Below are 25,314 nucleotides of genomic sequence, written 5' to 3' on the forward strand. Positions count from 1 at the left end.
AGTATCATCTGTATTCAAAATGCCATGTTAAGTAGTAGGGGTCATACAATTATTAAATAATACTTTGTCCTTATCTCAGTGGAGTTCACAATTTAGTAGGGAGATAAGACACATATATAAACATATTTGAAAGGAAAGAATTCATGAAGGAAATGGCATTTGTGCTTTGCCTTAAAAGCTGAGTAGAATTTCAATAGACAGAAGTAGGGAAAAAGATGTTCCAGGAATACAGATCAGTTGGTTATTGTCCATTGTTTTCGAAGACTAAAATTACATCACTATGTTTGAGTCAAGTTAGTATGTCCAATTGTGGATGATCAGACCAATATGAGTTCAGAATGCTCTGCATCAGGTTATACACAAATAGTCCCTATGAACATTTGGGATGGATTCTCTAACTTCGCATTTATAACTTGTCTAAGCTAATTCAAATCTGCTTTGCTCATATAGCATAGAACCTTCTCTAATGAGGGTATTCCATGCTAGGCAGTTCCTGTGTCAGTGTTTCTCACATCACAAGTCAATTCTAAAATTCTTAAGAAAGATCTTGAGAGTGCCCTTATACCACTTTTTCCAACCACTTTGTGAGCACTTACCCTGTATGAGCTCTTGATAAAATAATTTTTTTGGCAAGTGTTCATTTGGTATTAGAACAATATAGTCAGCCCAACAGAGTTGTAGAGGGAGCAAAGAGGGTACAGAGCAATGTGTGGCATGGTATTTGAAATTACATGCAGTCCTTTTCAGTTGCAGCATGGCATATGTGGATTGCAATCATGTGAAATAGTCAGAATTAAAGTGTTGCCAGTTTACCCTGGCATTACATGGATCTTAGCTTTAAAGCTGGAAAGGATCTTATAAATCTAGTCTAAAACTATCACTTTAGTGATTAAGAAATTAAGATTATTTGATTATTTTTATTATTAATTTGCCCAAGATCATCCAAGTCCTCAAATTCCAAATCTAATGTCTTCCCTGCTCTCAAGGTCCTTAGTAGTTATTAAGGAATCATTGAATAGTCCCAAGAAGGTGAATGAAATTATCCAATCTGCAAAATTTCCCTTAATCACTTCAAAGGTCTGTGATTGCACTGGAAATAACACTCCATCAACAAAGATCACCAACTATGAACCTTAGAATACTGTCTCATGAGTTGTTAAATTTCTCTTCCCTGTCCCCCAGATTTTTACTTGGTGGCCTATATTACAATGTTAAGTGTCTTTTAGCTTGGCAGAATTTCCACTGGCAAAGAAATAAAGAATCCAGGTTGAATTCTATGTGGGATATCAGAAGATATCTGTGTACAAGGAGCATTTTTTCTAACAGTTGCGGTGATAAATGTAGTAAAAGGGGCAGATTGAAAGAAGAAAGATTGGGTCAGAAGCTGCTATAGTCCAGATGACTGACAAAACCGGCCTGTGCTAGTATATGGGATAGAAATGGAAAAGAGGATGCAAGAGAGATTGATGAGATTAAAGAGGGAAAAAAGCAACTATTGACCACTTGATATTGTCAGTGGAAGCTGTTTAATGATTTTATGGACAAAAAAGTTCCTTTCAAGTACTAAACTTCCAGGGGAACTTAGTATATTATTTGTCTTAGTTCTTAATATCTTATAGATTAACATCTCAATTATTTTCATTAAAAATGGTGGGGGGATGGTGGGGGTAAAATGAATATCACTGTAATGTCTCTATCTTAATTTTACATTAAATTTGACAAAATGGCAAATTTTCTCAATAAACATTAACAAAATATTGCAAAGCTAAAGTCCTCTTTTCATTATAGGTACCTTCTGAATATCATGCTCAAATAATATGGCATGTACCTCAAAGCAGTTTTAGGATCAGCATTTTTCTAATATATTTAAGAGCTTTAATTTAATAGACTGTACCTTGGCTACTTCTTCTTGAAATGCCACTAAGTTCAAATAGGAAATGTTGACCAAATCTGGACCATACACCACAGTTATCATTCGATGTTCCAAGCGTCCAATGTTCCCCACATCCAAGAGCTCACGTAATTTTGGGTCCTAGAAAATAAATATTGGAAAATCAATCAGCATATGGTAATATAAATGCTAATATTCACATACTGTTTTTTGAGGTTTACTAAATGATTTACATATACTATTTGACTAAAATTTTACAACCACAATGTGTGGTAAGAGTGTAATTATTCCCCTTTTATGATGAAGTAAGGGGGTTGATAGAGATTAGGTGCCTTTTCTAAGATACAAAGCTATAAGTGTCTGAAACATCATTTAAGCTCCAGTCTTCTTGACTCCCACTATACCACATAACTGTCTCTGAAGAGTTGTTTTTTAAATACTGATATAATAAAATGATTTTATTAAAATGCTGTAATTATTTTAAAATTTATCTACTTTTTTAACTTCAAAAGTTACCATAGAAATGATATAATTCTAGATGTTGAAAACACAGAGATCATATAATCAGTTTAACAGCATTCTCCTACTTTTAACTCATAAAAGCAGTAGAGTTGAAACTAGAACCTAGATGTATAGAGACAGACCAGATTTGAAAAGGATTCAAATTTTAGGGCTTGTTACTTAATACATGTATGACTAAGGACAAATCATATTATTTCATCTAATCCTGTTTTGGCTCAGTTTTCTAACACACACACACACACATACACACACACACACACACACACACGGGTTTGATTCCATATGCAAGGCTCCTTTCAGTTCTTCCAAGACTCTCCAAGGATTATTCATTCAATTATATCACCAATCCAACCATTCTGGAGAGCAATCTGGAATTATGCCCCAAAAGTTATCAAATTGTGCATACCCTTTGATCCAGCAGTGTTTCTGTTGGGCCTCTACCCCAAAGAAATACTAAAGAAGGGAAAGGGATCTGTATGTTCCAAAATGTTTGTGGCAGCCCTGTTTGTAGTGCTTAGAAACTGGAAATTGAATGGATGCCCATCAATTGGAGAATGGCTGGGTAAATTGTGGTATATGAATGTTATGGAATATTACTGTTCTATAAGAAATGACCAGCAGGATGAATACAGAGAGGCTTGGAGAGACTTACATGAACTGATGCTAAGTAAAATGAGCAGAACCAGGAGATCATTATACACTTCAACAACGATATTGTATGAGGATGTATTCTGATGGAAGTGAATTTCTTTGACAAAGAGACCTAACTGAGTTTCAATTGATAAATGATGAACAGAAGCAGCTACACCCAAAGAAAGAACACTGGGAAACGAATGTGAACTATTTGCATTTTTGTTTTTCTTCCCGAGTTATTTATACCTTCTGAATCCAATTCTCCCTGTGCAACAAGGGAACTGTTCGGTTCTGCAAACATATATTGTATCTAGGATATACTGCAACATATCTAACATATACAGGACTGCTTACCATCTAGGGGAGGGGGTGGAGGGAGGGAGGGGAAAAATCGGAACAGAAATGAGTGCAAGGGATAATGTTGTAAAAAAATTACCCTGGCATGGATTCTGTCAATATAAAGTTATTATTAAATAAAATAAAATAAAATATTAAAAATATATATATAATCAATACATTTTTAAAATCCCTTCTGAACCCTTAAGAACAAATGACAATTACAATTTTAACCGTCTCTTTTTAGCTCCTAATTTATAAAGAAGCCAACAGTATACTGTAACCAGTTTTCACAAGCCCACTTTTAGATTTTCATTTTGAGCATTTTGAAATAAGAAAATGGCAAGGTCACAGCTTTATTTATTATTTTGTGGATTATCTAGACTTTAAAAAATGATGGTAAAAATGCAAGATGGTTAATAATGCAAGTTAAATTTCAAAGTATGCCATATGTGTGTGTGTGTGTATGTGTGTGTGTGTATTATATATATTTGTAGAGCCAGTTGTTAAAAATTTACTAGCTAGAACACACATGAATAAAACCATGGCATTCTCAGGACTAACTGGGAAGAGTTACATTTAAAGAATATAATATTATATTACATTTAGGTAGACTATTATATTATATATATATGAGGTCCAGACTAATCTACTCAAAGAGGATTAATTGGAGAAAGTTGGTCAAAGGTAATGAATAATTTTAGCCAAGGAAACAATGAAAATGTATTAAGATTGTGATGTCCATGTGTAATGGGTATTTCCATAACAATTATGTGAAGATATTTAAAGTATCAAAACAAATATTTTTATAGAAATATTTCTGACTCACTGAGTACAACATTATCAATAAAGTAGAAGTATTTGAAGGAATTCACAGTTTACATGAAATACCTTCAATGAAGAAACTATATTGGGTCTCTTCCATGACAGTTACAGTCTGTCTGCTACAAATATGGCTTGATATTAATGTTCTACGTTCTTTTGTTTATGGGTGATATTATGTTTATTGCATCAAAACTTAGAACATTATAGAACTTCCCAAACCAGATCCAAAATCACCCAAAAGAATTTGGACCCTTCAGCTCTGAGGGAACCTTCTAAGAATGTTTGGTTCAGTTCCCCATCTCCCCTAAGGGCTCTCAGCCTTCCTGAGAAGTCAGGGGGCAGTGACAACCTGTGTTGTGATTGAAGCAGAGTGATACCAGGTGGAAGAGTGATACCAGGTGGCAAAGAGTCATCTACATACAATAGCAAGTTATTTATGTGGTTCCCATACACAGTATATAGTTAACCATGCACAGTGTTGATGAGTCCCACCTTATTACTCTCTTCTAAGACCAAGGACTTGGGCTAGTAGGTCTCCAGAGAGCTAGCCCGACACAACAATGAAGAATGTTCATATTATAATATGTATTATGCAATTGAATGGGCAGGAATGGCTAAATTCTGTTCTGTATCACTGGAAGGAATATTCACATCTCAGATATAACTTATAGTAGTATATCACAAAAACCTCAGCAGGTAGAAACTACTATTATTCTTATTATACTTAGAAATTCTTATTTTACAGGAAACTGAAACAAACAGAAGTTAAGTGACTTGCCTCAAGCCACACATCTAGTGTCTGGAGCAGGATTCAGAGCCTCCTGATTTCAAATCTACTGTTCTGTCCATTGTAACAAATAATGGCCATAAAAATACTACATTGACAAGAACTATAACTTCTACAATTATGACAACAGCCACCACCATTACTACAACTACAGCTACTGTTGCTGCTGCCGCTATTACTACTACTACCATCACAACTATTACCAATACTACAACTACTACTACTACCGCCACTATTACCACTACTACTACTATTACTACTACTACTACTACTATTACTACTACTACTACTACCACCACCACCACCTCCACCACCACTACTACTGTCTTCTAAATAGTATCAATAATAATAGCAGCAGGTATCCCAGCAGACCTGACCTGAAATTAAGAGGACCTACATTCAAATTCTGCCTTCCACACTTAACTAGTTATGTGATCTAGGCAAGTCACTTACGCTTTTGTCTGCCTGTTTCTTCATCTAAAAGTGTTGACAATAATAACATCTTTCATTTGTTATTATAGAGTCAATATTTTTAGTTGGGTCCAAATTTTCATGACTCCATTTTGGGTTTTCTTGGCAAAAACACAGGAACTATTTGCCATTCTTTTTAAAGCTCATTTTATATAAGAGAAACTGAGGCAAACAGGATAAGTGTCTGAGGTCAGATTTGAAATTAGGAAAATGAGTTTTCCTGACTCCAAGCCTATCACTCTATTCACCGTGCCATCTAACTGCCTGATAAAAATAATACTTACCTCTCCAGACTGTTGTGAGGATCAAATGAAATAATATTTTTAAAGTGCTTTATAAAACTTAAAATATCATGTAAATATTGTAATTATTAGTAAATGAGTCAATACTGGATATCATCTGTTATACAAAGTATAAATAAAATATGTGGTTAGAGGATGCTAATTAATAAGTATTAATACTTAGCTGCTGACTGGAAATACAGCAAAATAAGCTACACAAAGTAAATATTTTTTTGTTCCAATGTTTAATTTATGAGGCTGTATGATATATTAGATAGCAAGGTGGCTTCAGGGCCAAAAAGTTTTGGTTTTAAGAGGTATTTCAGACATATATTGGCAATATGATTCTGGACAAATCATGATTCACCTTTCACTGTTCTAGGCAGCTCCTCAAGACTTTAAGTTGTAGAGAGAATATTAATCTGCATGGCAGAAAAATTTCTCAATCAGAATAACTAATATCACTGGGACCACAGGTCTAGGTTCATTATTAATACGTACACCTTTCTTTTTCATAAGTCTACTTCATCACATGTTGCTTAGTTGACTTAGAATATGAAATCTCAAGATCTCTAGTATTAAATCATTATGAGAAGGAGATATTCTAAGTCAGTAAGATCACTGTGTTGCACTGACTGGTCATCTTCCATCCCTTAAAAAAGACCCAGAAGGTCTGGAAAAATACAATCTTTTGACTAACAGGCATTGGATCTATCCTTTGACAAAATGAATAATTTGCAGCAAAACTATTTTGTCTTGCAGGCTTATTTCTTTAACTAAATGATAAGAACAAAAAGGGGTACCTACTTGAATTTGATAGTTCTTTGATCACAAAGACTGTGATTATGTAACTCACTCTGGGCTTGAAAGGGTGACTTATTCAACTACCTCATCCTTTTAATCAAATATCATATACTTGGATCCTTGCTCAGGTCTTTAAAACCCAGAGTCAAAATATTTCCTTCACTAAAACTGTTGTCTAAAACTGATAACTTAGCTTGCAGGTTGGTTTTTTTTTTTTTTTAATTTTCATTATTTCACCACAAAATAGAAACTATTCATACAGAAGGCTTATTGGTATGACATCAAAAAAGAAAAACATAGAATAATTTTTAAAGATTATATAACAATAATATTAGGGGGAAAAGAGAAAAGGAAGTGTTTACTGGTCATTCTACAGATAGGTAATTGGTGCAATGGATACTTCCAGCCCAGGAATGAGGAGAACCTGTGTTCAAATCTAGCTTCAGACACTTACTAGCTGTGTGACACTGGGCCAATCATGTAACCCAATTTGTCTCATTTCTCTAGGTTAATAGACAGATTAGGGGAAAAGGCACACCACTCCATTATCTTTGCTTAAAAAAAAAATTCCAAATAGGATCATAGAGAGTTAGACATAAATAAAAAATGACTGGACAATAAAAACATCAACACAGATCATTCTAATATAAAAGATGGAGTTTTATGTGGTAGAAAAAGTGCTAAAGATAAAGAATTAGAGTATATATATAATTCCAGTTGCCTCTGGGACTTATTATCTACATAATTGTAGGCAAGTGTCTCAGATTCCCTCAGTTTTATTTTTCTAATATGATAAATGGAGATTAAATCATAATTGCTACTATGTTCATTGCTTTGTAAGGTAAGGATAGAATTAGAAAACATGTTAAATGGAAGAAAAAATAGTCAATCAATTAGCATTTTGGTTAAGCAATTTTGCATTTTAGGATAAGACAAAACTTAGAAAATACATGAAATGTGTTGTTTTGACTAAAATTTGAAATCAGTTACATTGTTTTAAAGCTCATTCCTGTCTTTAGTTCTGTATTGTTGATAGAAATACATTTCAGAATCAATATATAAAGTGCTTTTTTTCTTTTGACATTTTGCTCTTAGTGTCTTTTCTAATTTTTCTTTGTAAATATCTTCATGATTATTGTTGTTTGTCCTTTGTTCTGGAAGAGGATCAAGACATCAAAGAGGTGATGCCATGATATACAAGTGAATTTAGATTTAAATGAAGGAGGGCTGTGCAAGATGACCTGGCTCACTTCCCCCTACAGAACCATCTGGGTCCAGTAGCAAACTATAGATCAAGACAACTGGATGGCCCTGGATGAAATGCGAGACCTTGACCTTTTTAAACTAGAGTCTTTAACAGGTTTCAGTTTGACTGAGGCCTAACCCGGTAGCAATTGAAGCAAAGAAGAAAGGAAAGAAAGAAGGAAGGAAGGAAGGAAGGAAGGAGGAAGGAAGGAAGGAAGGAAGAAGGAAGGAAGGAAGGAAGGAAGGAAGGAAGGAAGGAAGGAAGGAAGGAAGGAAGGAAGGAGAAAGAAAGAAAGAAAGAGAAAGAAAGAAAGAAAAAAAAAAAAAAAAAAAAAAAGAAAAAAGAAAGAAAGAAAGAAAAAAGAAAGAAAGAAAGGAAAAAAAAAGAAAATCTAAATAAACAAACAAAATCTGGGAGAAGACCCTCAGAGTTTCTGGCCAAAGCAGAAAAAATTGCTATTTACATTCAAACTCAATCACTCAGGACTCAAACAATGATTAAATGGGGCTTGGCCTATGACCACTAGATATATCAGTTTTGGTTTAAGGTCTTATCCTTAATAAAGAAATCTAGCTACTTCGTTAGCCAGCTTCCAATTAGTATTATCATTGCAATAAATTTTGCCCCTTGACTTGGATATGGGTTCAAGTCTGCAAATTCTTTTGAGACACCTTATGACATTGGTCTGTGACTCTTTGGGTCCTTCCCAACCTTAACAATAGGTGTCTGAGGCCATATTTGAACCCAGAAAGATAAGTTTTCCTGATTCTAAGCCCAGAGTGCTATCCACTGAACATGATGCTAGGGCATCATGACCTAGAAAGTCATATATTAACATCAATTATGTTTTATTGTATTTCATTTACTTTGTTAAATATTTTGCAATTGCATTTTATTCTGTTTCCAAATTCATTGGGGAGTGTTGAAGGTCATAAGAAGCCTGGGACTTTGTGTTTGATATCTTTGCCTTAGAAACAATATGTTAATTTTTTTAGATTAAGGAACTGAGTCTCAGAGAAATGAAATTATTTGTCTAATTCCACACAGCTAGTAATTAGTACAGCTGATATTTGAACTCAGGGGTTTTTGAATACTTTCCTAGGATTCTTTTTATTAGAAAGAAGAACTGCTTAGAAAATTTAAAGTGTGTTGTGTTGTTAGGAACAGCTACCAGAGGGAAAAAATGATCAGTAATAACTTTATGACATTTTAAAAATTATGATTGAAGATTAAATAAAAAGGTCAACAAATGTAGTTTGAAGATCAAAAGGGAGCCATGTGAATTTTTCAGGAAAAAAAATGAATTATACATAAAATTTTTTTCAAAATAGAGATAATTTCAAATTTGCAATAAGAAAAATTTTAAAATTTTTCTTATAAATTTTCTATGTGGATTCTATTACAAATTGATTTTATATTATTTTTATTTAGCAATCTATGTAAAGAAATCTTTCTTTGCTATTTTTCTGTTGCCTAAATTAGAAAAGAATCTTCCCCTAAGGAAGACTTAAAAAAAAATCCAAACCAAAAACCTCTTTTTTTTTTTTTTTTTTTTTGGTAATATGACAGCTCAAGTTGACCTTCTTGCAGCAGAAACTTATTATTTGTTATTATGTTACTGAAGTGTCAGAGATACTCTGTAACAGATTTGTTGCAAAAGCTTATCTTTTTAAACATTCTGTAAAACATCTATCATAAAAAACACCTGCCACCTCAAGTGTCAATAGCTGGTTATCAGTTACAAAAAGATGACTCACAGGGAGGAACTCTTGGGCAAATCATTGTAAATATAGTAACAGAAAAGGAGTTGAGGCAGGAATAAATACATCCAGGAACATATGGATGGTGAGGTAAATATTTTATTAATTATTATTATCATATCCTCATATCACAGAAAAGAGACTGATATTGATAGTGAGAATTTTTTTTTTTCGTGTAGGAAAGAGAATACTTTTCCAAATTTAAACAAATTTAACATAATTCAAGGTGAATGAACACTACAAAAAAGTCTATTGTTTTTAAAGAATATGTGAAATATTAAAATACAAAATCCATAGGATTTGGCTTTGATATTTAGTGTTATGTCATTCATTAAGTATTTCTTCCCACTTCCACACACCTTAAAAAAAAATGGGGCAGCTAGGTGGTGCAGTTGATAGAGCATCACACCTGAAGTCAGGAAGACTTGAGTTCAAATGTGACCTCAGACACTTAATATTTCCTAGCTGTATGACCCTGGACAAGTCACTTAATACTTCCTAGCTGTATGAACCTAGGCAAGCCATTTACCCCTGATTGCCTCAGCAGAAACACAAACAACGAAAACAACGATTCTGTGAACAGAACTGAAAGGGAAATAATAATGGCTGAAATACAACTTTTAGAAAGAAAACCATAGTCTTTACCCTCATAACATTTATAGTCTAGCAGTGGAAATAAGGAGGCAGCTATATGATTAAATGGATAAAGCACTGAACCAGTCAGGAAGAGTGAATTCAAATCTAGTCTCAGATACTTTGTTGTGTGGCCCTGAGCAAGTCACTTGATATCTATTTATCTTAATTCAGTGAAAGAAATGACAAACCACTCCAGTGTCTTTGCCAAGAAAACACCCTAGGCAGTATGATCCATAGGGTCATGAAGTTGGATATGACAACAATAACAATTAGAATTAAAACAGAGAAATATAATATATTGCATGAAAAATACATTTACATATATTTGTATTGTAACATCATTACAAACTGTTACATGATATATAAATGGGGAAGAATTCTATCAAACAAGAAGATTCAAAAGAAGCTTCAAATAAATGAGAGACTGGAAATTGAAAAAGTTGAGAGATTTTACATTTAGTTTATCTAATGCATCTATTTATTGAAAGGGTTGTCAACATGAACTTTGAGATTCTTGAATGTGATGGCAGAGAATGGAGTAGGGAGAAAGAACCAGGAGTGTCACATTTCTCTACCAGAATCATGAAAGGTTGAAATGAATTGGGTATAATTTCATTTGGGAAGGATGTAGCATAGGTATTTTTAGTTTGCTTTTTCACAGGAATCAAAATGCAGAAGATAACAAAAGCTATTGACTAAACAAGAAATGCAATGTTTTAACTCAGCAGAGCTTTTCTAAGAAACATTCAAACACTATTCCCGAGTGGCTAATATTGGTGTTTGGAAATCTAGGAATTCAAATTACTAGTAAATCACAAAAGAATTATTATACCAATTTTTAAATTTTTAAAATCTGTATTAATTTTTTTCATTTAAATGTGTGTGCTTCGTATATAACCTATATTGGGTTGCTTATCATCTTATGAAGGGAGTCAGAGAGAAAGGGAGGGAAGGATAGAATTTGGAACTGAAAACTTTTTTAAAAATATTGTAAATGTTTTATGTAATTGGGAGAAAATAACTTATTTTATAAAAACAATAAATGTATGTAATTCATCTTTAGAACTGAATATTCTGTTACATTTATTTTTAAATATACCTTACAAGTATGTATGAAGATAAAGCATTGAAGAAAAGTGCATGAAGGCAGATGTCATACCTAACAAATCATTAAATAGATATTTTTAAAACATCAATTTTTTAAACCTTTGAAAGTACAAGGAAATTATTATTAAAATTAGTTATAAGTAGAATCCAGGAATATTTAAAGAATTGTTTGGAATAATTTATATCCAAAGTCCATCAGCTGTGAAATGAAGAGTCACCTTTCATATGTTGAAAGCACTTTCATAAAGCTAGATTTGTAATACTAATATATCTTCATCAGCTTAATAGTCCTAAACAAATACAACCGAAGATTCTTTTGGGAACAAGAAATGAAGACATAAAATGTTAAAATTTGGAACTTGCTATAGCATGATTTGACTGATTTTGAACTATAATTCCATCTGCATAGCTAAGAAGACCCAGGGTTTTATCACTTTTCATAAATATAGGAAAGGGTGAAGGCAATAAACCTTTCAATCCCCACCTCTGGTCCTATATAGTCCCACTTTTCTGCAATTATGAATATAATTTTCACTAGGCAATTTTTGCATCTTATCTTGTAATTATCTTTTGGGAGATCACATGAGTGAAGATGAGAGAGAAATCCACCAGCCACTCTCCAGGAGCAACAGCAGTTACATATAAGCTTCATTATAACATAAAAACAGAAATGTATCTCTTCTCTCTGTACTTGTGGAAAGATGATCACAGTGCTTTCCTGGGCATGATTGAAAGGCTGTAACAATGATCAAAATTGCTTTTAAAGGAAGATGTCTGTCTATGACAGATGTACCTACTATTAGCAATGCCTACTAAGAATTATAACTCATAGAAAGATGAGACACACACACACACACAGATAGAGATAGAGACAGAGAGACAAAGAGAGATATTAACACTTTAGGGTTTACTCAGTATTTTCATCACGATCATGCTTTGAGATAGGCAGTTCATGAAAATTGACTCATTTTAAAGTTGAGGAAACTAGAACTTATCTAGGGTAGCACATAAATTTTAGATGTAGAGAATAAATCTAAGTTCTTCTGATACAAAGCCTACACTTTATCTACATTGTGCTATGCTAAGAGTAGTGACATTTCCCATTCTGCTCTTTAAGCCCTGTCTAGAATCATTATTGTTTTCATAAGGATTATAAAATAGAGTCTGTCCAACTAAATAATGTGGCTCTTTTTGAACTATGAGGATTAATGATTAAATTACCTCTATCTATTTGCAGCAAGTGAGCCTTTATACATATTAAAGTTAGAGAAATGATTTACTTTTTCTTGCCTCAATTAACTATTAAAGACTTATCTGTGAAATTAATATAATCCCATTCTTACTGGATCATTTAAAAGTCTTTCTTTTTCTTTGTAAATGATCACTCTAAGAGACTGACACAAGAGTAGTGAGAAGCACTTTTTTCAAGCTTTTTAAAGATCAAAAATCTACAACATTTTAAGAACTAATGTGACAGGAAATTTAAAACCAGGATTACTTATATCATCAAATGCTATTTCTATTATCAAATGAAATAATGGAAGAGAATACTTTACAAATTTAAAGTTATTAAATACTTGCTAACTATTATTATTGTTATTATTACTAAAATCATAGATCCTAAAGTAAATAAAGAAAAAAAAAGATACAGAAAGAATATCTATAAAAGTACTAAAAATACTTTTTGAATCACATATATATTTTCTATACATTAGTAGAGGAAGAAATAGCTGCATTTTTGGTGGCTAAACTAAGCAAATTAAAATGGATCTAAAAGCATTTCTAGAATTCATTTTTCATGCTTGAAATTTGCTGATACAGAAAATACACATGATTTATTGTATTCTTTTAAAAATGCCCTTCTTGGCTTTTAAGGGTATTATGTAGTTTTGATATTAGGCTAACATTAATCATGATCTTAGCACTTAAGGGAATCACCTCAACCTGAATTATATTTCAAGTAGTTTTAGCTTTTATGACATAATCCTATGAAAAATGTATCATTTATGATCATGAATCGTGCATTTACAAATGTCTTTAAAAATATTCTTAGTACAATTTTAAGAAGTGAAAGAAAGAATTCCCCCTGGTTTTCACTCCAGTGATTTTCAGGTAATGCATGTTCATAGTGATAATTTAGTTTCTTCTAATGAAGATTGAGTAAGTTTTTTCTATTTTAGTTTATTAAGATTTCGTACATAAAGAAAAGACAAGGTACAGACCTTAGGCAATAAGCTTTTATCTATTCAACACTACAAATATTAAAAATAATCAAGCAAAACATGGTCAAATATGAGATCTACTATTTCATTTTTATCATTTAATACTTATTAGGAGTTAGAAGATCTAAATTCTAAGCCTGTCTCAGACATTTGCTAGCTATATCATCCTAGGCAAGGCACTTTAACCTCTTTACTTCAGTTTCCTCATCTATAATATGAAGATAAAAATAACATCTGGTGTGAGAATCAAGTTAAAAATTGTAAAGCATTTAGCACAGTATTTAGCATGAAAATGTTAGGTGTTACTGTTATTATTATTATGCCACTTAATATTCTTTTCAAAGAATTTTGTTTATTCAGAGGACTACATTCAAATCAACTCTGCCATTAGCTGTATGGCCTTGACAAAATGGTAATGTTTAAAAATTAGCTCTCTGATAAAAAGTATGTATATGCACAATATACTTTTAAAGTAAAGCTGCATATTAACATTTTATTCATAAGTTTCTTAAGTCTAGACAATCAACAAAATAATCAGAATTTGCTGATTTTTGCAATGTAAATGCTTACACTGAAAATTTGAGAATTGGTTTTCCCCAAACACTTTGAGTTGCTTTCAGCATACTCCTGGACTTTGGGCAAGATATAACATCTCAACTAAAGTTTTCTCCTTTGTAAAATAGAAATAATAATCTGTAAAAAGAATAAAATCATCTATCTTGCCTATTAAAAACAAGATTTTTATCAGGATGAGATAAAGACTGTGGAATTATAAATTTAGAGCTTTAAGGAGTTTCAGATAACACCTAATCTAACACAGATTAAATAACTGAGAATCAAAGAAATTAAATAATCTACCCAAGTTCACTAACATCATACAAACAGTAAATTAAAGAAACATGATTTACTATGACTCTGCCCACACAGCAGCGAGGTGGCTCAGTGGATAGAGTATTTGGCTTAGAGTCAGGAAGACTCATCTTCCTGAATTCAAATTGAGCCTTAGACAATTATTAACTGTGTGACCTTGGACAAATCACTTTACCTTGTTTTATTCAGTTTCCTCATCTGCAAACTGAGCTAGAGGAAAAATATGGCAAATGACTTCAGTATCTCTGCCAAAAAAACTTCCAATGGGATCAGGAAGAGTCAGATGTGACTGAACAACAATGACAACTCCTTACATTGTCCCATTGCGAAAGTGTTTTGACAACTTCAAAGTCTTATGTAAATATTACATGGCAGTATTATTATAGTCACTACTAAACAAAATGATATCCCTTATATGAGAAATAAAATAAAATTTCTGCATAAATAAGCTATGATGATGATGATGATGATGATGATGATGATTATACTGACTCATTGGACACTGAATTTCAGTTCATCAGAAAATCAGTCTTCTAGACAATGGAGTAGATTACAGTTTCAAACACTCAGGATAAGTTCACTGTTTACTAAAGTTTTCAATAATCAAATTTTATTACCTATTCTGTATTCTTGTTGTTAAAATGTTTCCAAAGCAAGCATTTATTTCACAAGTTTGATGTTGACCTATGTGGGATTATTATTATTATTATTATTAAAGTGGGAGTATACAGTTTCTCCAGACCTAAACAAAGACACCAATACATTATCATCCTAAACAAGTTACAATTTACAGGATGCAGTAATCTAGTTGCTAGGTCATTTTCTGATATTCACTTTCTAACTATGTCCCAAGGCCCACCTGACTCTTACTGATCATCTTAAGTTTTCATTCCAAGTGTTATACATTTAGATCTGTTGAGTAGCCAAATAGCTGTCAAATGATACTTATATTAACTTTTGGCTAAAAGGTTCATAAGAGAAATGTTTTCTAATAGTGTCAAGCCTATTTCTGGGTTGACATGTCACCCAAGTTTCATCCAAGTATTTGAGAATGCTCTTTCCACTCCAGACAAAGTTCAGCTTTCATATTTCTTTTAAAGGATTATGTGTCTAATGGTACCATCTTTAGGATAAGGTAGAAAGGAAAAAAAGGCATTTATATGATAACTTTGTTTTATAATTGGAGGGAACAGCAAGTTGTACATCGTAGATTTGCAGTTTCATGTGCAATCACCTTTTCAATTGCACCATTAAACGAATGGTCATTTTGTTACATGAATTAGAAATAAAATTTAAAAAAAATATATTTTATGAAATGTGAAATAAAAGAGCATCTAGGTAGCGCAGTGAATAGAGTATTGGGCCTAGAATCAGAAAAACTCATCTTCCTGCATTCAAATCTGTCCTCAGATACATATAGCGATGTAATCCTAGGCAAGAATTAAACTTAGTTGTCTATAAGATGGGTAAGAAAAGGAAATGATAAACTATTCCAGTATATTTTTGCCTCAAAAATCCCAAATGAGGTCACAAAAAGTCAAATATGACTGAAATGACTAAACAATAACAAACTGAATAACAATAAGGCACCAAAGAAAATCTCTTCTCCACCACACATCAAAAAAAAAAAAAAAAAAAAAAGCAGACATTAAAAAAACCCTACTAATTCCTAAGGAAGTTTTTCAAATGTAAACTATGAAAATGAGGATGCCAAAAGAGCCAAGAAACAACTTTAAGTGATTTTGATCCCTTAGTCAAACAGAGGCATATAGTAATCAAGGACGATGCTAGTTCAAAATGTAAAATTTCTTTCAAAATCTTATGGAATTTGTTCATGGGTAGGCCAAGCTAATATAATAAAAATGACAAAACATATCTAAATTGGTGTACCAATTTAGATATGCTTGTCATTTTTATTTGTTCAGTGCAATACCAATCAAACTGCCAAAAAGTTACTTCATAGAGCTAGAAAAAAATAATAACAAAATTCAATTTGAAGAACAAAAGGGCAAGGATATCAAGGGAATTAATTAAAAAATACCACAAGGAGTGGTAGCCTAGCAGTACCAGATCTAAAACTCAATTATAAAGCAGCAGTAATCAAAACCATTTGGTACTAAGAAATGAAATAGTAGATCAGTAGATTAGATAAATATGACACAATAATCAATGACTACAGTAATCTAGTATTTGATAAACTCCAAAATTCTAGCTCCTGGGATAAGAATTCACTAATTCACACACGCAAAAAAATACTGGGAAAACTGGAAAATAATGTATCAGAAACTCTCTATAGACCTATATCTCACACCTCATACCAAAATAAGGTCAAAATTGGTACATGATTTGGGCATAAAGGGTGATACCATAAACAAATTAGGAGAGCAAAAGATAGGTTGCCTCTAAGACCTTTGGAGAAGGGAGGAATTTGTGACCAAAAAAGAACTAAGGAACATTATGAAATGCAAAACGGAAAACTTTGATTACATTAAATTAAAAAGTTTTTACAAAAACAAAACCAACACAAATAGGAGAAACAGGGAAATATAAAACTGGAGAAAATTGTTTACAGCCTGTGTTTCTGATAAAGGTATCATTTCTAAAACATATAAAGAGCTGTATCAAATTTGTAAGAATACAAGTCATTTCCCAATTAATAAATGGTCAAAGGATTTAAACAGGCAATTTCCAGATAATGTAATTAAAGTCATCTATAGTTATATGAAAAAATGTTCTAAATCACTATTTTTTATCATTAAAAAAATTAGAAAACTTATTAATTCTATTATCTAGACTATTTACTTTCTAGTAGTTTTCTAATTAGACAAAAAAAAAAGACAAAAAAGTTTCTAATTAGACATACAATATGAGAAAATTTCTAGCATACACCAAAGAATTTTTCAGTTTACCTTGCAAATCTTAACAGCACTATGTAAATGATACTTATTGTTGTTTTATTGTTCATAGAATCAACAAGAAGAGCTAAATTATAACTATCTCCCCATCATCTAAATCACTATTGATTAGAGAAATGCAAATTAAAACAATTCTGAGGTACCACCTCACCCCTCTCAGATTGGCTAAGGACTGGAAAAGATAATTATAAATGGTGGAGGGGATATGGGAAAACTGGGACACTAATACATTGTTGGTAGAACTGTGAAACAATTCAATCATTCTGGAGAGCAATTTGGAACTATGCCCAAAGGACTATTGTGCATATTCTTTGACCCAGCAGTACCACTACTGGATCTATGTCTCAAGGAAATTATAAAGGTGGGGAAAGGACCCACATATGCAAAAATGTTCACAGCATCTCTTTTTGTGGTGGCAAAGAATTGGAACATGAGTAAATGCTCATAAATTGGGGAATGGCTGAATAAGTTATAGTATATGAAAATGGAATATTATTATTCTATAAAAAATGATAAACAAGCCAATTTTAGAAAGGATTGGAAAGATTTATAGGGACTGATGCTAATCAAAACAAGAACCAGCAAAACAGTGTACACAGTAACAATAAGATTATGCCATGATCAATTATGAAAACTTGGTTCTTCTCAGTGACTCAGTGATCCAAGGCAATCCCAATGAACTTTGGATAAAATGCCATGTGCATTCAGAAAGAGAACTATGAGGGTTTAATGTAAATCAACACATGGTATGTTCATTTTTTTCTTTGTTTTTCCTTTTATTCTAGTTTTTCTTTCCCAACATGATTCATAAAGAAATATGTATTTAAAAAGTTAATATATGTTTTATAAGAAATGTTCAGCAGCATGACTTCAGAAAGGCCTGGAGAGACTTATATGCATTAATGGTAAGTGAAGTGAAGTGAAGTGAAGTGAATGGGTAAGTGCAATATCCATTGCACTTAACAACAATAAGAATATACTATAATCAATTCTGATGGACATGGCTTTTCAACAGTGAGGTGATTCAGGGCAGTTCCAATGGTCTTATGATAGAGCTCTCTGCATCCAGAGAGAGGACTGTAGGGACTGATATGGATCACTAAATAGTATTTTCACTTTTTTGTTGTTTACTTGCATTTTGTTTTTAAACTTATTGTTTTTAACTTATTGTTTTCTTTCTTATTTTTTCTTTTTTTGATCTGAATTTTCTAATGTAGCATGATGATTGTGGAAATATGTATAGAAGAATTGTACAAGTTTAACATATGGTTTGATTACTTGCCATCTAGGTGAGGGAGTGGGGCGAATGGGGAAATTTTTGGAACACATGGTTTTGCAAGAGTCAGTGCTCAAAAACTATGAATATATTTTGAAAATTAAAAAAAGATCTTTAAAAATTAAAAAACCGGAAAAACAATAAGTTTAAAAAAGCTTATGGAAAAAAGATAATTATGGACAATATCATTGCCTAAGAATAGGAAAAAATGTTATTAAGAAAAACAAATTTACAGAAACCTTAATAAGAAACTCTTTTAATCCAAATACAATGTGGAAAATTTTTAAGAATGAAACCAGGAGGTGAATAAAAGACTGAGGGAATAAAATTTGCCAATATTTCTATAACAAATATTTCTGCATTAATTATACCAGATAGCCAAATTTTAGAATCTAATTTCACAGTAGTCAATATCTTTAATAAGGAACTAGAAATGGTGCAGAAGAAAACAAAGTACACTTGGATCAGGCCAACTATATGCCAAACAGCTCATGATGGATATAATCTCATTTTTAGGGTATTGAGAGATTCTTAAGATATCTAAAAGAGAAAAGGATAACAAATGTTTGGTAGAAATCCCAGACATATCATTACTAATGAAAAAGGCAATTAAGAACCTGTCACTAATTAGTATGTGGTATGTGTGTGTGTGTGTGTGTACATGCATTGAGAGAGCTCTTGATGAAAGTAAGAGAAAGTAACAAGAAGATATTAAGAAATTTTATTCTACAACAGACCACATCTTTACAGTCACATAACTGATCCAACATCATAAGAAAAACAAAATTTCACTGTGTGTTTATTTATTTACTTCAGTAGAGCAAAATATTATTATAAAGATTTTTATCCAAAATTTTTTTCTCAGTCATATTTAAAATTATACAGTATTCTCTGAAAGGTACAATAGAGGTCAGCTAGTGTTACAGAAGCAACCTGATAGTGATCTAATTCTAACCAGCAGAATAAATCTCTTCATGTGAGAAGATAACAATACAAGGAGACTGAGAGGCAGTTGCATTCTCTGACCTCCCTCCTCTTCCCTTTTGTTTCTAATTTATTTCATTTCCAATTCACAAGCAACATCTACTTCAGTAAAGGCTAACTTGCAATCCAAGTGTGTTATGATTCACAGCTGTGTGGCCTCTCGGTGAACTGACCTGCCCATTTATACTTAGACATGGTCCTTAACAAGCTAGTATTAAATAAGTACTAAAATAAATAAAACATGAAATGGGGAGACAAACACCTATGAAAGGTGTTTGTCGCTGTTATAGAATATGAACAATATCTAAATTGTAAACCGATTCCTTGTAGATAATAAAGTTTTCTAGATATTTCTATTTGAAGGTAACATTGTACTGTTTTGTCTATCTCCAAGAAACAACAAAGCTCTGAAAAGTAATGTTTAGTGTCTTAAGAGAATTTGGCCTAACAATACACATAAAAAACATTAAAAAAGATGAATTTCTTATGTTATTATGATAAGCAGTTAGGGACACTATAGAGATAGACTTCAGGGTAAATATCTTGAAAATTTTCAGTGTGAGAATTTCCACAACAGTAATCAACAAATGATACGAATCATAGCTTGAATGTTTTATTAATTGTCTAAATTTATAAACATAAAAAATTATTAATATGCAAATTAAAATTAAATATATATTATGAATATATGCCCATCAGCTTAGCAAAATTGACAAAGGAAATAAATGCTGGCGGAACTGAAGAGAAATAGATGCATTAATATACTATTGGTGAAGCTGTGAATTAGTCTAGCCAGTTTGGAAAACATTTTGGAACTATTCCTCCAAAGCCATTAAATTTTGCATAATTTTTGATCCAGGGATGCTGTATTATATCTATGACCCAAAGAGATCAAAGAAAGAGAAAAAGGACCTATGTGGATAAAAATATTTTTAGCAGCTTTTTAAATCATGGCCAAAACATTGAAAACTGAAGGTTTTTCCATTATTAACAGAATGATGAACAAAAATGTGAATTGCTGGAATACAATGGTGTTGTAAGAAATTATAAAGAAGTAATCAAGTCATAGAAACCTTCCTAGGAAGGTTTGTATGAATTGGTAGAATGTGGATAAGCAGAACCAGGAGAAAGCACAATTTGTATATTGACAACAATATCATAAAAGACAAAAAAACTTCACAAGATTTAGGAACTTTGATCACAACCATGACCAACCATAATTCCAGAAGGCTAACGATGAAACATAGGACATATTGAGAGAGAGAGAGAGAGAGAGAGAGAGAAAGAGAGAGAGAGAGAGAGAGAGAGAGAGAGAGAGAGAGAGAGAGAGAGAGATGGAAGAAGGGAGAGGGAGGGAGGGAGAAGAGTGATGGACTGAATGTATATTAAGGCTAATATTTTGTTTTGTGTAATGCAGGTATTTGTTTTCTGTGAGTATATATGATTATAATGAATTTTGTTTTTCTTGCTTTCTCACTAGAATGAGGGGAAGTGGAAGGAAAAAAAGTTGGTCTTGAAAATAAAAGTGAATTTAAAAAGAAAGCAAGTAACTATATGAATTGTGTGATCCTTACTGTAGACTAGGACATTTACTATAATTATATAAATAAAAAATTATTGACTTTAAAAAGATTCCTAGTAATGAATGTAGATATAAAATATATGTATGCATGTTTGCATATATTTGTATATACATATATAAAATATATATGTACATATATTCATGTAGGTTCTCTATATTCTCAAAAAGGTTATTTAATATATTCTGCTAGTTACATCTCTTCATATGTTTTGCTATTATTGATCTCCTACGTTCTGAGCCTCTGCCAACAGTAATGGAGGGGTGGGGAAGAAGTATATTATTTTTCATTCTAAGAATACCACCAGAAAAATATTTAGAATTATATTCCTCAATGAAAAATGCAGCATATTAGAGAGAAATAGTTTTTTTTTTCTCCAGAAAAACAAAGCTTGTCTTATTTTCAATAGGTAAGTATGAGTTTAGATTTAGGTTATAGAAATAAAAAGTATTTACTTACCTCTTGCTCAAGAATCATCACAAAGATATGTTCAAATGTACTATCATTGTGTTTAAATGCTCAAATATCATCCTCCAGTGGTCAAGAAAGATTGTGGTCAAAGAAAGAAATTATACTAATGTTACCTCAGTTTTTTAAATAAAACTTCTCTTTTCAGATGATTGGATGAAATGAATAAATGCTATCTTGCAGGTTTAATCAGCATGTTCAGCCATTATATTTTATGTGGAAATGAGATTTCTAAAAAAATGTTATAAAATCCAAAATGGGAATAAATTCAAGTATCAAACTGTAGAGATGTAGGTTTAAATGGAATATATTAGATAAACAATAAAATGTATATTGTAAGTATATTGTATATTACATATATATTCAAGATTATGTTATATGTAAGGAATATTAATAGTTCTCTATATATGAGACTGTTTATTATCTATCATTAGATCATTCAAGTATCCAACCTATAATTGGACCTTTTAATATGTATGTGATGTATTTATTAATTTGATGGTAACTATTACTCACCATACATGAATTACACATACAAATAAAGCAGTAATAACCATAGCCAACAAATAAATTTAACTTGTCCAGATTAACAGATTACCTAATTTGAACAACCATATAATCCTCAAGTGGATTACATATTTTATATATCGGTGTTATTTACATCTCTTGTCTATGTTATTAACATTAATTAATCAAGATGTCATTAAATTATGCAGTGAGTACTGATAATTGAAATATGTGTGTGTGTGTGTGTGTGTGTAGGGAACTAAATTCAGGTTTTTCCTGATCCCAGTGCTCTATCCACTGTGCTATTGGCCTGCTTCTAGATGGCTGTTATAGAAGCAATGCTGATTTTGGAATGCCAATGAAACACAAGTTGTTGAAGTTATTACAAGATAGAAAGGCATTAAGTATGGATTCACAGTCAAATTGAAATTCTATTGCCTAAGGACCAGGCTAGCTAAATTCAATAAGGTTCATAGCCAAAAAGTTAGGCATCAGCTGATACTTTTTTTTTTTTTTTGGCAGGGGAGAGGGTGAAGGGAAAGTTATAAAGGTAACTCTAGCTCATAAAGACTTTGTATTTTGCATGATGGGCTGTAATTTATAATAATAGTTAAGCATACTCACATTAATGAAACAATTATCGTTATTTGGAATACAAAGTTGACCAAATAAGATGATGTAGCTGGCACTAGAAGGGAACATCTAAATGAGACTCTTTATTGTATAATTGAGGAGCCCTCAGCCCAGAGAGACTAAAGGATTTGCCTAAAGTCATACAGTTGTGCCAGTGGTAGAGCAAGCATTTAATTACAACATGATAACAAAGTAAGTTACAAGAAAATTGTTAAGTACTAAACAGTCTTGGAAGTATTGTGGTATGAGTTGACAACACCTATTTCTCCTGGCATGAGTGTGCTGGCAACTATTTAACAAATACTTCTCCTTGAGAAAGAAATAAGAGCTCATAACACACTCATATTTGATTTGCATTATTAATATTTTTCTAAATCATTTTAAAGTCTATTTAATTAAAAAAAAAAAAAACCCCGTAAACAGACCCTGATCTGTAATATTTGATATCCAAGGTATAAATGCTCAAACTAAAAATTTAACTAGTTTGAACTAATTCCTGTATATTCATACCTCCAGGACAGTGTTAATTTATCTCAGATAAATATATTTATGTCCCTAATATAGGAGAACATAATTTAAATTTATATCAATCATGCCACTCTGTAGAGTTTCACATATTAAAACACTTGTTTTAATAAAGAGAAATTCTGAAAACTCTTCTTAAAACTCCAAAAATTCCAAAATAAATCAGAATAAATCAAGACCTAAATGATTAGATCTAAATGAACTCATTCTCTCTTGTTGACCATTATTCTAGCCTCTGTTGCCACTCTAATACTCAAATTATCCAAGCTTTAGGTTGCCCATGTTTTGGAAGTTTTTCAAGATTTCCTCCCTTCCCCTTTCTCCTCCTCAATGATTTTTGTAAACTTCCCATACTCAGAACTTCATCATTCAATGTGAGTTTTGATCAAGTGCTGAGTTCTCATTATGGACTCCTAGATAGTATTTCAGGCTGAGAATTAAAGTGCATGCTTATAACTCCTTCTGGGGAAATTGAAGCAGGAGGGCATTCTGAAGTTGGAAGTTCTGAGTTGAAATAGATTAAAAGTCAATCAGGTGTCTGAACTATGTCTGACACCAATATGGTGAGCTCTTGAGAGCAAAGAACTCACAGGCTGATTAAAGAAAGGCAAAGTACCCTGAATCAGAAATTAAAACTAGATTAGCCTAAAAAAACCAGTTCTAGCCAGTCTCAAGGACAAAAGGAAGAAGGAAGGAAGAAAAGAAGAAAGGAAGTAAGGAAGGAAAGAAGGAAGGAAGGAAGGAAGTAGAGAGAAGGGAGGGAAAGAAAAGAGAGGGACAGAGGAAGGGAGAGAAGGAAAGAAGAACAGAAAGAGGGAGGCAGAGAGGGAGGAAGAGGACAGAGAGAGAGAGTGAGGCAGGGAAGAAAGTTGGGGGAGAAGAAGGGAGCAAGGAAGAGAGGGAGTGTAGGAAATAGTTGGGAAAGGGGGAAAGAAAGGAAAGGGGGAGGGAGAAAAGAAGAAAGAAAGGGAGGGGGATGAAGGGAGAAAAAGAGGAAGAGAGAAGGAAGGATAGAGAAAAAATGAAACAAAGAAGTAGGAAGGCAAGGAGGAGGAAAATTTAACCAACAGAATTTTCTTTAGTGAGGCTTCATTGGCCCCAGGCATCATGGGAATGGCTGTCCATCCATCGCTGTGCTTTCTATATCAGTAATAGAAAATTAATTCTAGCAGAATAAGCCCTTAGCATTTTCAGATGCTGTAACAATCATCTTGGGACCTGTGGAAATTTGCCTAAGGAGTAAGATTAGTTTGGTTAATAGTACTTCCAAACTTCAGAGCTAGCATCAAGACTGCTTTAAAATTATAAACAGGGATGAGAAAAGGAACCCATAGAATGTAATGCTCCATTAATTTTATGGGAAAATTAGAAAAGTAATTAAGTGATCTCCAGACAATATCACGAGGGACATGTTTGCATGTTACTTATCAACATATATTAATTAGTATCTAAGCAACTGATTTCCCGTTTTTCTCTCTTATTTTTTTCCCTTTTCTCCTCATTCTTTTCCCACTAATTCTTACTTAATCCCCAAAAAACTGGTATTTCAAGTATCCTTTCTTAGACTTCTTAAGGCACAGATCTAGTTATATCACTCTCATGTTCAAAATTCTTTGATTCTCTATGACTCTTAGGATAAAATATATACTTCTTAGCCTAAAATTCAGATCTTTGACAATCTGAACCAATCTACTTTTTAAGCCTTACTTCATTACTCGCTATTATAATTATGCATACATATACTCTATGTCCCAATAAGTTGTTCCTTGAACTAACAGTCATTTCCCACCTCTGCACACTTGCACAAACTGTCTCCCCTGCCTTAAATATACTTTATTCTCATCTCTGCCTCAGAATCACTGTCCTCTTTGAAGAATCAGCTCAACTCAGATGTCATTTCCTCTATTCAAAGTCTTCCCTGATGCCCTTTCCTCCTAGATTTTAGTGTTTGTTTCTTCCTCAAATTACCTTGCATTTACTTATCAGTGGACAAGTTGTATCTCCACTCCCTTCCCCAAGAATGTAAATTCCTTAG

The 25,314-nt window shown here is 32.4% G+C and overlaps 1 protein-coding gene across 2 annotated transcripts in view; it reads right to left on the minus strand.

Moving 5' to 3' along the window:
• The window catches only part of PLCB1 (phospholipase C beta 1), an 844,697-nt gene that overhangs the window by 320,682 nt on the left and 498,701 nt on the right, over window positions 1-25,314 (minus strand). For both annotated transcript variants that reach the window (XM_051975942.1, XM_051975943.1), the window contains exon 4: window positions 1,895-2,032. In XM_051975942.1, coding sequence (XP_051831902.1) covers window positions 1,895-2,032 — 138 coding nt within the window. The remainder of the gene's footprint in view (window positions 1-1,894; window positions 2,033-25,314) is intronic.

Source organism: Antechinus flavipes, chromosome 2, assembly GCF_016432865.1.
Source record: "Antechinus flavipes isolate AdamAnt ecotype Samford, QLD, Australia chromosome 2, AdamAnt_v2, whole genome shotgun sequence".
Classification (NCBI taxonomy): Eukaryota; Metazoa; Chordata; class Mammalia; order Dasyuromorphia; family Dasyuridae; genus Antechinus; species Antechinus flavipes.